The sequence below is a fragment of the Lutzomyia longipalpis genome, chromosome 1 (genome assembly GCF_024334085.1).
Source record: "Lutzomyia longipalpis isolate SR_M1_2022 chromosome 1, ASM2433408v1".
In the NCBI taxonomy this organism is placed as follows: domain Eukaryota; kingdom Metazoa; phylum Arthropoda; class Insecta; order Diptera; family Psychodidae; genus Lutzomyia; species Lutzomyia longipalpis.
The window spans coordinates 30,097,020-30,111,059 of NC_074707.1; the positions used below are offsets into that span (position 1 = coordinate 30,097,020).

The following is a 14,040-nucleotide window of genomic DNA, read 5'->3' on the forward strand; positions in this document are numbered from 1 at the left end:
GATCTAAATGTGAGATGAAGATTAAAATTTTGAATTTAAGAGCAAATGTGTCACATATGGCTTTAGATTAAAAATTCTCAAATTTTTCAATACAATTTAATGGATTTAACAACACCTTTATAAGGAATATCTTTGAAATCATTCTTGCAAATATTTAACAAAATCTCAAAGTCGATGCCATAAAATTTTACAAAATATATTCCTCCATTGACATTCTTCACAATTGTATGCAAATTTATGAAAAGTATGGCTGTATTTTGCCACCAAAAGGAGAAAAGACCCTGTATAAAGAGTTTCAACTTATCAGTACTCTCGTATCTGTGAGAGCAACAATGTGTTATTTTAATATGAGATTCCTCTGTGGCAGCGACGACAATCTCATGCTCGCCAAATTATTTATTTTTTGGCTATTTTTGGCTAAAGGTCATCGTGTCACATTTACTTATCCAGTCGCATTTGACATGAGAAAATGTTAATTTTGTAAAGTGGCTATAGCATTGTGTAAAAAAAAGAGGTAAAGAGGCACACAAAGCGTTACGATAGAAGATCAATTTTGAACGTTTCAATTTTACTTTTTTATTAACAAAAATGGTTTAATTTCTGCATTAATCGAGGTGATCCTCTCTAGCACACAAAATGACGCAAGATACTTCCCACCAATAAATTATTTTCAATTAATTTTTGAACTCTGTTTCATTTTAAATTTTGTAATTTAAATGATATTATTAAGTAAACAGTTTTTATCAAGAATTGCGTACTTTGCACTTAAATAAAATGGAAGTTTTTTCCACAGAAAATATTTAGATAATTAAGATAGAATATTCTGGAATGGATAAATAAAGAAATATGATACAAGAATGAACTGAACACGCCCGTCAAAGAAGATAGATTTTGAAGATTGTTATGTAGAAAAAATATCACGTTGCAAAAATTTGCAATTGTCATTTAAATTATAATACGAAAATGATATGCATATTAGCATCTGAGTTTTTTTTTTGGAGGTCAAATTGATGAAATAGTCAATTCTACTTGGGGCATTTATTAAATAAATATTTTATTGGTGCTTGTTATACTCATAAATCGTGCTGACCTCACGGAACCCGCACAAAGTTACGCGCGAAATGAGTGATTTGATTGTTTATGGCTTCATATACATATCATTAATTCAATATAATCCCCTTTTCTAGACACACAGAGATAATTAACATAAAACAACAATGGCGCAAAAAAAAACACATAATCGAGATTACACACCTATGCCGAGAGAATCACTTGCACAGAATGATACTCTTTGTCCACGAGAAGCATTTTCTCGTGAGTGTGCTTTATTTTAGAATTTAAATTCTTTTTTTTATTTGTTCAAAAACTCCCATTTGAGTGTCGCTTTTTTCACGCTTTGCCTTCTCATGTGGCGATATTCAAAACAACAGAACACTGTGCGCGAAAATTGCGAATTACGTAACAATTTTTTTAACGCTATTTATTAATTAAGACCAGAATTTTTATTGTTATGGTACTGGATACACTACTATTATATATTATGTGTATTATAATGTATTTTTTAATGAATGACTCCTCACTCAGCACTACAACCAATTTTAACCTTGCTGCTGGGTAAAGCGTGAAGACTTACGATATGTAGGTAGGTAATACTTTTAACTTGCACATATATACATAACGTACGAGTACATAATACTATGGTTAATTGTCTTCAACAATGCGAGACTTGTTACACTGACTTGTATTGGGCCTAGCCAAAAAAAAATAAAAGTTCAGAAATTTCTATCCAAGAAGTAGGTGGTATATGTTGTTTAATCCACACACAAAGGCAATAGAGAAAAATTGCGGTGTGTACACCTGTGTGAAAGCTTTATGGTTGAAATCTTCCACCGGAACCATCATCGTACCAGTATCAGTAGCTAAAAGAGTATACGTGCATTCTATTTCCGGCCTGCCTATAATCACCTTTTCGCCCTTCCCCAGTCCCTACTCGACAATTCTAAAATATGAAAAGATGATGTGGGTCAGAGCGCTGAAGCTTCGCTCCATCATGGGGATGTCACTGAGGCCACGATTGGCAATGCAGTGTCAAAGAAGGCACATGGCCGAAAAAGCGTGAGGCACAGAGGGCAAAAACGAAGCACAAAAAAGACATGGAAAGTAAATTAAGACAATTTAGTTAAATACATTTAATTGCCAGAAGAAGTGTCCCGAAAACAAGACACACTCTGCTGGTTGGTGAACATCGAAATTCAATTATCATGGACTCTTGTGCTATGATTACTCTTTGTGACTCCCATTTGACATGGGCGAACAATCATTTTTCTAGGCATTAATAGTTACCATTATCATCATTTAATTTGTTGCAAATACCATTCACCATCGCAATCGCGTGATTCTCTGCTTTTAGTATGATGACAGATTCTAATTTTTCTCACATAAATTTTGTCCCACGCCGCGGTCATGGTATGAATGAAAGTCTAATCAACAAACATCACCTGATTTCACTATGGAAAAACAAAGTTGCATAACTATTGGACTTTAGTGTATCCCAACATATTGGAGTTCTTTTACCTATATGTACATATATTGTGTAGTCTATCTAAAATTTTGATAATTGTATATCTATACGAAAAAAAGTTAATTCTTCATTATCTCAAATACTTAAGAATAATGCGATAATATCGAAACATTGAAAAATTTTAAATTTTTGTTTTATCCACAAGCTTCTCATAAAATTTCAGTTCTTTCCATCTACTATGATTTTCTTCTTCTCTTACACAAAAGCTTCATTTTCATCTAAGAAAATAACATTTAAAATTTTGGCAAAAAAGGCAAAATACAAACTTTATACGAGCTTGCTACGGGTAAACAGCGATGGGAATTTAAAATCGAAAACATTCCTTTCGCGGCCTTGAATTAATTGTAATTTTGGCGGTGATAATGTGAATTTCAGTGAGTTGGAACGACTTGTTTTATTCATTAAGCTTGTATGGGTTGATATGCTAATTTTCTCTCATTTTAATTGCAATATTTTGTGTATTTTTCCTCAATTTAGTGTGTTTCCTCAAAAAAAAAAGTTGTTGCTACCCATGGAGGTGTTTTCCTTTGACATTGCTATTGTTTTCATTTATTTTGTGCTCTATTTATTTTATTACTACACTACATACTTATGTCACTAGTTTTTTTTGGCAATTATTGTGTGAGAATGAAAAAAAAACTTGTTCTTAGGCGGAAGTACATAAAAATAAAAAAAACGAGTTGAAATTTTGATAACACTATCCATAAAGTTCTTTAATGCATTGTGCAAATAGTACATTATAGATAAAAAGTTGCTCATTTAATTTGCAAATAGAATTTAGGAAAGAGGCATTTTTTGCAAAATAAAAAAATATGGTGGGAGCTTTAGTGAAAGAATATGCAAACACTTGTGGCATCTTCCTGTTGTACTATGGGAACAAAAGTGTAATAAGAGACTTTTTGTGGGGTGTGCGAAAAATATTTCTTCAAGTGCTGCTTTGACTGTTAATTGCACAGGCAACACCATATTCATCGTTTGAAATGCACAACAATCCCCGCATATATACAAAATGCGCCTTTTAGTGTGCTGACTTTTCGTAATATTTTAACCACCCTCAAAGGAGTCTCTTCGGTGTCATTAGAAGTCAGTCTCGCTGGAATTAATGTGCAGTCAGGTGGGTAGATTCTGTGTGAAGCCAGAGAGAACACTTTCACCACTTTAATCATTTTCACTCGGATGATGGCACTAAAAGGCGCGCACTCTCACGATGTGCATTGCAATGCACAGAAGAACATAATCATCATAAAATTTTAATTATTTCCCATGAATATACATTTTCTGGAGTGACTCTCTAATCTCAAACATCCTTCTCACGGCTCTTTGAAGCCACTTATGGTTTCATTTTGTCTCACCACCAATTTTCATGTCACCTCTGCAAGGTGCTTTGGTGTTTTAAATGAGAGCAAAGAGGATCCTTTACACTGTAATGCGACAAATGGAATGATTACGTTGGTGTAACGAGCTAATGTTTGCACTGTATTAAATAATGTTAAACAAAACCTAAGGGAAAAATTTTAAAGTTTCACCTCGACAAAAAATAAATGCATATGCATATAGTCAAATTTATCCAATGACTTGGACAATTTAGTCAATTCAATGTCAATTCCTATATTACGTAAGATTGTTTAAATGTACAATTTAAGTAAAATGCGAATGATAAGGAAAAATGGAGACGCCTGGTTGCTTCATTGTAAGATTATGTACGTGCAATGAAAGAGGTGATAATTAGAATTTACACTGCGACATTCTACATTTTCACTAATAAAAAGTTAAATATTTACTCACGGAAGGGAGTGTCACTGTTTTATGCGAAAACTCAAGAACATAGGGGAAGGTCGGGCAAAGTAGCAAGCAAACTAAAAGCGATACTTTGTAGTTTCTTTTAAATTATTTTTCTCCATATAATTTTTCCAAGGTATATCCTTTTTATTATTTTATTAAATTTATAGCATTAACATTTACAAATCTAAATTATTAATTCAAATACTACCTTGTTCAGCGCTTTCACGTCAGATTTTATCGATTAATAAAAAAAAATGTAGGTAAAAAAAAGAAAATTTCGACTAAATTTGGTAAATTGATTTTGTTGTTGGCAGGAAATTCTATTCGTACCATGGAAAAACACCCTAAAGGACTTTTCCAGAAAAGTTATTCTCATCAGTGTGGGTAACAAGAAGTTACCCTTCCCACGGCACAAACAATTTCACTTCACCGTATACTAGTACATACGAGCTCTCCTATCGATAAATTCAATTTTAAATTCTATTTCGACAAGTTTGTGAAAATACATTTTGCCAACATTGTCACAACATTCCCCAATAATAAAAAGGAGAAGACTTTTTTTTTCGCCACACTCTCTGAAACTGATTTACCATGTCCGTGTGAATTTTCAACCTCTGTATGGCATAATGTGCAAATATTGGGACGAGAAATATGTTGCTATAATAGCATTTACAAAATTGATATAAGGTGAAGAACCAGTTCTCTTGCTGCCCACGAGGATTTCTGCCACCGAGACTCAATCGATATAATTTCTTGTCATGCTTCTTTTCAAGAGAGAAGAAAATAAAAGGAGAAATAATCTTTTCTGCGTTTCCAGTGTCTCTTTGCCACGATATACTACATATTATATTGGAGTTACATAAATTTAATACTCTTGACTGAATTTTGTAATCGTTCCCCCACGCAAATTGCAGTTAAAAATAACACCATCTTATAATATGTATATTGCACAGAGCTTATTCTGAAAATATTTAATATTTGCCGTAAGCACTCAAGAGTGCGAGGAGCCTGTGAGACGAACTTTCAGACAGCCACTTTATTGTATGCTCCAAGTTTAATTGAAAATAAATTTTGCAGCAATTGAGCAATTGCCAATTGAGAAAGTGAAAAGATGCTTGTGAAGAAGACAAGTTTTGAGGTAGAATTAAGTGAAGAATTAAGATGTGAATTATGATGTAATTAGAAATTTTTCATCACTAAATGCAATTTAAAATAAAATAAATTCTTCATCTTCTCTAGGATTTAATTTTTCAGTGAAAAATAAGAAATCTTTAGTAAAATTTAATAAGATTTTAGTTTTTAAGTAATAATTATTCTGGTTTGCCTGAAAAACTTTCACACAGTTCAGCAAATGAACCGTAAAATATTCTGAAAAGTGCTCCATTAAAACCCTTAAAGCTAACTTACGTAAAAGGGAACTAACTAGCGAGTCAGGCTTTCTTCGAACTGTTTGTCATTAACACCATCTTTGGATGAAATTGCATGAAATTTCTGTAGGGTTCAAAATTGCTGCCTGTGAAATGTTTGGGAGCAATAAATGCAACACTCGTAAAATTGTGTCCATCAATAAAATTTAATTAGTTCTTTCCTTTACGCACATTTCGCGCGAGTTTGTTCACTGGTGGAGTGAATTAATTGTTGCTCAGCGACTTGTGGCTGCCAAATTTGGCCCGCATTTGGGGCTCATCACTCACGCTCACTCCGGAGATGTACTCACAGCTGCGGAGCCATGACAAAAATGCACATTGCACCATCTGCAATTCCTCCATTGGGACGCAAACAGTCTCGCTTTTTTAGCAAAACTCCACTTTACACTGAAAAAAAAGTGCCTCTGGGCCGATGTGTTTGCTCTAAAATAAGTTTTATAAAAATTTTTCGGGGACACACAAAGTGTTGGGTGAGTGTTCGTGCACAGGGCAAAAAGAGCACTGGAAAGTCAATTTGTTAAATTCAATGTGATGGCCACATTTCGTGCTGGCTGCAATAAATTTAAATTACAACTGACAGTTAATACGAAAATATGTGCTATTTTTCTGGAAATTAATTTTTTGGAGCGAAAAACTCATTTTTATTGCTACGATTTAATTGCACCCCGAAACAGTATCAGATGCATCTCTTTGCGCACAATACGTCACTCGGTGCATTCTGCCTTTGAATCACTCCACACTATTGCATATTCTATATACTAGGTATACCATTGTATTGCAACAAGTCTGGTTGGAGGTATCCCTTAAACAAATACTCATGCTACGTATGCAACTCATCAAGTACATTTTATATATATGTACATATGTATATAATATATAATTTAAATATGTACAAAATGTAAAATGCATCGCGCCGCTTGCCATTAACAAGTACAAATGGCTGTAAATTGTTTCAGACAATGTTCAATAATTTTGCGGTTTTTCTCCTGCAAAGCTCACTCAACGGACGCGAAGAGTCACACATGAGCAAACGCGATTTGTTCATTGAAGCCATTTCTGCATCCACTGCAATTCTCACTTCAATGGGAGTAATATGCAATGGAAGAATAGGGTAGGAAAGAACCACATAATTTCCAATGACCATCCTCTCAACTTTCCTTTTATAACTCACGAACTAAATTCTTAAGCAATTTGTGGCAATTTTCTTTTTTGCAAAACCACCGCAATTTTCCGTTAAAAGTCAACTTTCCTATATAGAAAGGATAAAAAAAAATATACATGGATAACTCCTTCCTACACCTGCACTTTTATGCGAATTTATCAGCTCTTTATCAACAACAAGAGAATGGAACTGAATGAGTTTTAATTTTATTTTTCTTTTGAGTATGAGAAAAAGTGAAGGCAATATTTTTTTTTGTATGATAAACTTGATCTCGAGGTAACATTCAATTATGTATGTTAATGGAAATTTATTGTAAAGATTTTAACTTTATGCAATAAATTCAAGACGAAAAGAACTCAAACAATGATGACATTATCTCTTTCATACACATAGTAGTAATAAAGATTTGCAATACAACTTAAGGAATTACGATTAAAGTATTATAACATGTTTTAAATAACGATTTTAAAACTAATTTATTAATTATAATTAAATATTTACATAAAAAGATCATAAAATATTTACGATTTTATTCAGATATTAATATATAATTTCTTTTTAAATTCAAAATTCTTGTTTACCTAACTTGAGAATAAGATAGATCTTAGTTAGAAACTTGAACTGATCTTTGAAAATCTCTAAAAGCATAGCTCAAAATTGATAGTTCTTTTTTTAATTTTTAATTTAATTTTAGTTAATTTAAATTTTTTATTCTTTCTCTCTCATCAAAAGAACAAGAATAGACCATTTTTAATTTCGCCAATTTTCAAGAAAATAGTGTTTAGAAAAAATTGTAGCACATTAAAAATTTTCTCTTGGAAATTCACATTCCTCGAGAAATTTCTTTCAGAAGATGCGCTACATGGCAACCTCTGGAGGATGGGGTTCGGCTGCAAAATGTATGTTAGTGAATGCATTCTGGATGCACAGTGAAGCATGGCCTTGACGCAACTCCGGCCATCAGCCAGCATCAACTCCGCATCCCACACACGTCTCCGCCAATGCGCTGGAGCGATGCACCGATGCACTGGCGGCCATTTACTCATCGGCGCGATGCAATTGTGTGCATCAGAGTGTCGGTGCACTTGGTCGTGTGCATATGTGCAGAGAATCAGTGCTACCGGGTGGCTGGCTGCTACCTCTTTCAAGGGCACACTCATGCATGGCTCAATACCGCGCAAAGAAATCGAAATTATGCAGTCACTGCATGCGGTGCTGTGAATTATGCTGGATGCGGTCACTGTGGCGAGACTCGCATTTCGCCCAAGACCCCCAGATCTAACGTCTTTTCACACAATTCCTATGCCGATAGCACCATACATGTGAGAAAACATGCATACCTCCAACCACAATCTCTACGCACTCAATTAATCACCCGACAACATCACAACTATGCTTTTAATTTCTTTGCCGCAATCGTAAAAATGAGGGAGGTGCACACAATAGTGGGAAACGCCTGTCGCACTAATATCACGATCATCTGGTGAAGACGAGATGATAATGGAGTTAGTTGAACCACACGCAGTATGATTAAGTGATCTTTTATGCATCCATGTTGGAGTTCTGTGAAGATTAGAACAACGCATAGACAGACATTTTTTACTAACATTCTCACTAATTAATTCTCTCAGACTTGCTAAAATTTCCAGCCATCCACAGGCGTAAAGCACACGGATCATTAAAAATTCAAAGCGATTTTTTCTCTTATATTTCGTTTTAAAATAATTCAGCAACGCATTTTTTTCCTACTATAAAATTATCAAAGAGGTAACCAAGTATAAAAGAAGAAATCAACTATGAAGACTTCAAATAGAATCATTATTTTTTTCCTCCATAGTTCTTGCACGCCAAATCACAATTTCTTCTGCAAAAATGCCCTCTCCGTGCAAGTTCAATTGGTACCCATGCATGGGGGGAGGTATGAAAGAGATCATCTATTTTGAGATTATCTTTGATGGAAGCGTGCAGAGATCACTATGTGCTATTTAAGATTTCACAAGCGCACATATTTCTTGTACATATCGCCACGGAGAGGATCAAGCGACGGCACTAAATAATGTCATCAGGATTCAAGGACATAGGGGTTATTGTGTCGTAATCCGGGTATGTGAGCTCAAAATAGATTGCCAGCATTTATAATTGGTGCACTATATAAGTTCAGTTGAACTAAGCATTCTCGGAAAGAATCTTCTCTTACTGACGAGCAGAGAGAAAAGTGAGCTGGAAAATAGCAGATGGATTCATTCTCAGGCAGATCGTCATGACATGATGCGATAAAGCGACTATGTGCAGTATAATTGCTAATTATCTCACATTCCAAGAGTGGTAATCAGCACGAAGGGGGAAGAATTGTTGAAGGAAACCTGTATAAGAAACTCAATTGAGCCACGAATTTGACGGTATTCGTGAGGAATTTCATCTTCAATCCATAGAATGACTTCCTATTTTTTTATCCACAGTAAATACACTTTTCTCTTCGTCCCGTAGAGCAACCTAGAAAAAAAACCACCCTCTGAGTGAGTCACGAAACTCTCCACCAAGAGTTCACCCTCTGTATTTCATCATATCCCTTCGCAATCAAAATGAGGGTGCGCTTAAATATATAAGTAATTTGAAGACTTGCTGCGAAGTATTCGGTATATTTTTCCTCATTTCTCCTATACGCATACGGGGTTTCCCGGGTGAGGGATATCCTACCCCCTTTTGTAATTTAAATTTCAAGGTCTCGAAGATGGGGGTATTAAATTCACTTCTCGTTCTCCCTTTCCTTTCTTTGAATTAAAGATTTTAATTTAAAAGGCAGTTTCTTCCGTCACAAGTCATCTTATGGCCGTGATTATTATGAATGATTTGACAATTTTAACCCTCAAGGAAAAGGTATTCAGGCTTTCTTGTTGATAATTGGGGAAACCCTTGTCGTGGATTTAGTTTTCACAATTTTCGAGACACGCGCCGTAGAGCAGACGAAATTGATGTACCTTTTCTCCGGTATATATGGGGCTCACCACACCATGTACTCTACACCGACGAGAGTAAGGCATAAGGGAAAGAAATTGCCTATTTTGTCTCTCACCGATTTACTTTCAGCTTTCCTTCCTCTCGTTCACCTTGACCTACCGAAAAGGCTGTGGGATTGTCGATGTTTTAATATAAGGGTAGGAAAAAGGAAAGAAACTCTCAGTGGAAAACACCCATGTTACGCAGAAGCCGACGCAATTTTTCTTCTATACTACATAAGGGGAAAAATATTATCAAGATACTACATCAAGGGTTTGGTAGAGAGTCAAGGGATATGAAGTTGGAAAAGATACTTGCGAAGACTAACAATATGATGTAAATAAAATATTTGCACATGTTACCTATATCTTGCTATATATAGACAAATGATTTGAAAGAGGGAGAGATTGATGATTAGCTTGTAATCTGGGTGGTAAAGAGCAAAGGGGAGTTTGATTACTTACCGAACCCGTTCAGAGTGGAGCTCAATCTTGGATTTATGCTTCTTCCCACCAGCAGTGCCATTGTGTATGGGTGAGATACTCAGCTCACTAGATGCTGACGCCGGAGGCGATGTTGATCCATTGCTGGATGATAGAGAGCCGGTACGAGTACGTATCTCCTGAGGTGCCATAATAGCGTTATTTGCAGTCCCATTGATTTGACTGTTGGGATGGTAGGCATTTGAGGTGCCAGTTGAAATGAGCAAAATCGGTTTCTGATTGTTCCGATTGCGTTTCTTTTTCTTCTTATTTGCTTCGTCGTCGGTGCGCCCGTAGGTACCGGATGCTGCTGGTGGTACCCAATCGAGATCCTTCTTCAGATGCCCCCTGCCGCATTTGCAGGAGCATGCCTTAAATACTAAATCATACCCCTTCTTTGTCCACAGATTCTGCTGACGCTGGCGGTCAGACCATGAACGAGCACGTCCAATTGACTTTAGGTATGATAGCACACCCTGCTCCCAAGATTCAAAGCATTCGCGGTGCATAAACTGCCCGGCTGTGCATTGCTCATTGTTGCATACAACACGAACACACTCGCGAACATCATCCAGACCAATGAGTCCCAGATCCAGGGCACCCGCCTTCAGGCATTCCCCAGTGGGCACGCAACAGCGTAAGGCAGACGTGGGGTCTGCAGTTGCCCCTGGGCTTCCAGTAGGTGCTGCATCGAGACTATCTGGATCCATGCCGAGAAGATTGTGCATCTCAACCACTGATGAGTGGTGGGCGCCGTTGTTCCTCCGCGGAGCCATTGCAAGCAGCGGGTAGTGCTGATGCTGGAGCGGGTGGAACGCAGTAGCTAAGGTAGCTATTTTCGTAGCGGTTCCTCAACACACTCTCACCAAAAAATCGTGTAATTCCTCACGCACGTTCGCCTTGAAACCCTGATTTCTCACTTTTTTTCTCCAGGTGAAAAGACTTGAATCTTCTTCACCAAATCAGGAGAATTATAATGTTCAAAAGTGCACAAAAGTTCTTACTCACAAAATGTCTTACGATATCTAATTGATAGAGCTTTTAGCATTACATATAAAAGTACAAAACCGTATAAAAGTACAAAATTCTATAATTACAAATTACACAATATTAATTGTGGTTGATTTTTATTAGTTACAAATCTTATGATATATAAGAGCAATGTCTTATATGAAAACGTCCAAGAAATTGAGAATATACATATGAGTTTATATACCATCTACTCCTTCACTTCTCAATGAATACGAAAACTTTTTTTCCTTTTCTACTATTTTACTGTTCAAAAATCACTCAAAAACACTTCCTGAGAACATTTCAATAAATTGGTAGAATTTGCTTCCTATATTCTGAATGTCACAGTCATTATTTAGTTTTGTTGTTTTTTTTGTATTTCTACTCTCATTTGCTTGATTTTTCTTCGCTATATATTATAATTTTATATAATATATAATATAAAAATGAAATATTAATTATCTCGCCTTCTCAACAAATTCACTATTTTTTTATGAAAATTCATTAGAAAATTGTCTCATTAGTTCATTTTATATTTTATAAACTCAAAACACTCAATTTTCGTGTCTCTACACACAGAGAATTCAGATAAATGAAGAGATGTTTGATGATTTCAGCGAATTCTTCTACCGGCATTTGCGACAATTTGTGTTGGATGTGCAAATTCAGCAAAAATCGCTTCAATATTTTTTCATCTTCCTCCAAATCTGCCTTCACTTTTTTTTTTAGAAAAGTTCTGATTTTATTTAGAATTCTTCTTTTTTATACACTTTTTTTAGAATTGTATTTTTTAAAATTTATTTTAGATTTTCCTCATCTTTAATGTGTTTTTTTTTTATATGAAATATAGTTACTATAAGGAGTTGTTTTATGTGAAAAGAATACACGCGCACCGATCACTATCGCTACTCGCTCTGTACTGAACTGAACGGCGAAAAGCGAAAACGAAACTGAAGTAATTTTGCGGCAGCTACATGTATATGTAGTATAAAGAATACGACTGGGAAAGCTGATGGAAATGCAAGTGTATTTGCATCACTCACACATATGTTCCCGGCGGAATAAGCATGAAATCATTTTCAGTTTTTTTATTTCAGGCACTACACTGACTGCTTGTATGCGAAACGCAGTCCATACTGTCTCACATTGCATACGAGACTACAGTGTTGCTATATATATTTCCCTCATGTGTTGGTGCATTTTATGAGCCATCAACAAACACTACTGCGGTATCCCTCCATGTTGCGCGCACATGGATAGGTAGCTGCGATGCTGAAGCCGGTCTCGTAGCGAAAATTGAAGGGGAAAGTGGCCCTGAAATGACGATTGGTGGACGATGAAAATGAAAGGAATCGCGTGCTTTTCGCATGTGATGGTGTGTCGCTTCCAGGAGCATCGGGAAGGGATCGTCTACCCCTCGTTGCTACGAAGAGTATCCCCCTCTATACTTTCGCCTTGCCAGCTTCCTTATTGACTACCCCTTCCGCTACCGACTTTTCCTTCGTGTCTACTGCATCCTCTCACTATATATAGCATTTCCCCATTTCACGTGAAAAGCTCGCTAAATGTTGCTCAAAAGCTCAAAGATTTTGCGAATTTTCACAAAAAAATGAAAAGATATAAAGATATGATAATAAAAATTTACTCCAGGAAAGCGTCTCACAGCGGGGCGCATTTTCATGAATTCCGCTTCCTTTTTTTTCACTTTTCACATGCGCATGCGTTGCATGATCTCCGTCGCGATGCCCGTCATTGCCAATGCCAGAACTTTTCACTCTCGTGCACCACGTTTACCGGCATTGCAAGCGTCATGTGCGAGTGAGACGAATGGGGGCTTCGCGTGCTTTCTCCCCACTGTGGAAAAGCTCTTTTTCTTGAAAAATCACCATTCTCAGCTTCTGATTGGCCTTGAAGTGCAATTTCACTGTCATTTTCCACCACATTCCCTGCAATTTTTGTCACGAAGTACCAAAAAATTGCGTAAAGTATTTTTGCATACATAGTTCTTTGCAAGATATATACATAGTGGCAGAGAAGACTTCCTAAACTACGTCTTGTTTCAAATATGACTTTTCACCCACAAGACAAGTGTATAGGAAAACATGATTTACGATCCTTTTACGCCTATCTCAGCCAAAAAACACTCCACTCTATTTACGCTAAATAATGACTTCCATATGATGTGAAAATCTGCTCCATTGAACTGGAATGAGGAAATTCTTCCCATGCTTTTTTTTAAAGAGTCCTGACTTAAATTCATTGAATTTCCAAAAAGCAAATTTTTCACTGCAAACTAAGAATTTTACATATATTCAGATAACATACAGAAATTTTTCTTTCGCATCTGGCTTTTCCAAGTTTAGCAGAGATGCCAAGGGGAAGAGCAAGTTCATGTTTAATCCGACACGCAAAGCAACCGAAGGGAAAATTGAGGGGAAATTTCTAGAACACTGTTGTTGAGGGGATAACTATCATGCCAGTTTGCAATTTATGAGGAACACATAAGGCAATTTTTAAGGGAGGGCGGGGCAAAAAAGTCACTTAAGGGTTTGGAAAAAGCTAAAAATGTCATATTTTCCAAATAGATAAAGTTAAATT

At 36.0% G+C, this 14,040-nt stretch overlaps 1 protein-coding gene across 1 annotated transcript in view; it reads right to left on the reverse strand.

Moving 5' to 3' along the window:
- LOC129785850 (headcase protein) overlaps nucleotides 1-12,375 on the reverse strand; it is an 82,593-nt gene extending 70,218 nt beyond the window's left edge. Inside the window, exon 1 of the mRNA XM_055820494.1 lies at nucleotides 10,414-12,375. Within this exon, the coding sequence (XP_055676469.1) occupies nucleotides 10,414-11,207 (794 nt within the window). The 5' untranslated portion in view covers nucleotides 11,208-12,375. The remainder of the gene's footprint in view (nucleotides 1-10,413) is intronic.
- Nucleotides 12,376-14,040: the final 1,665 nt, after the last annotated feature.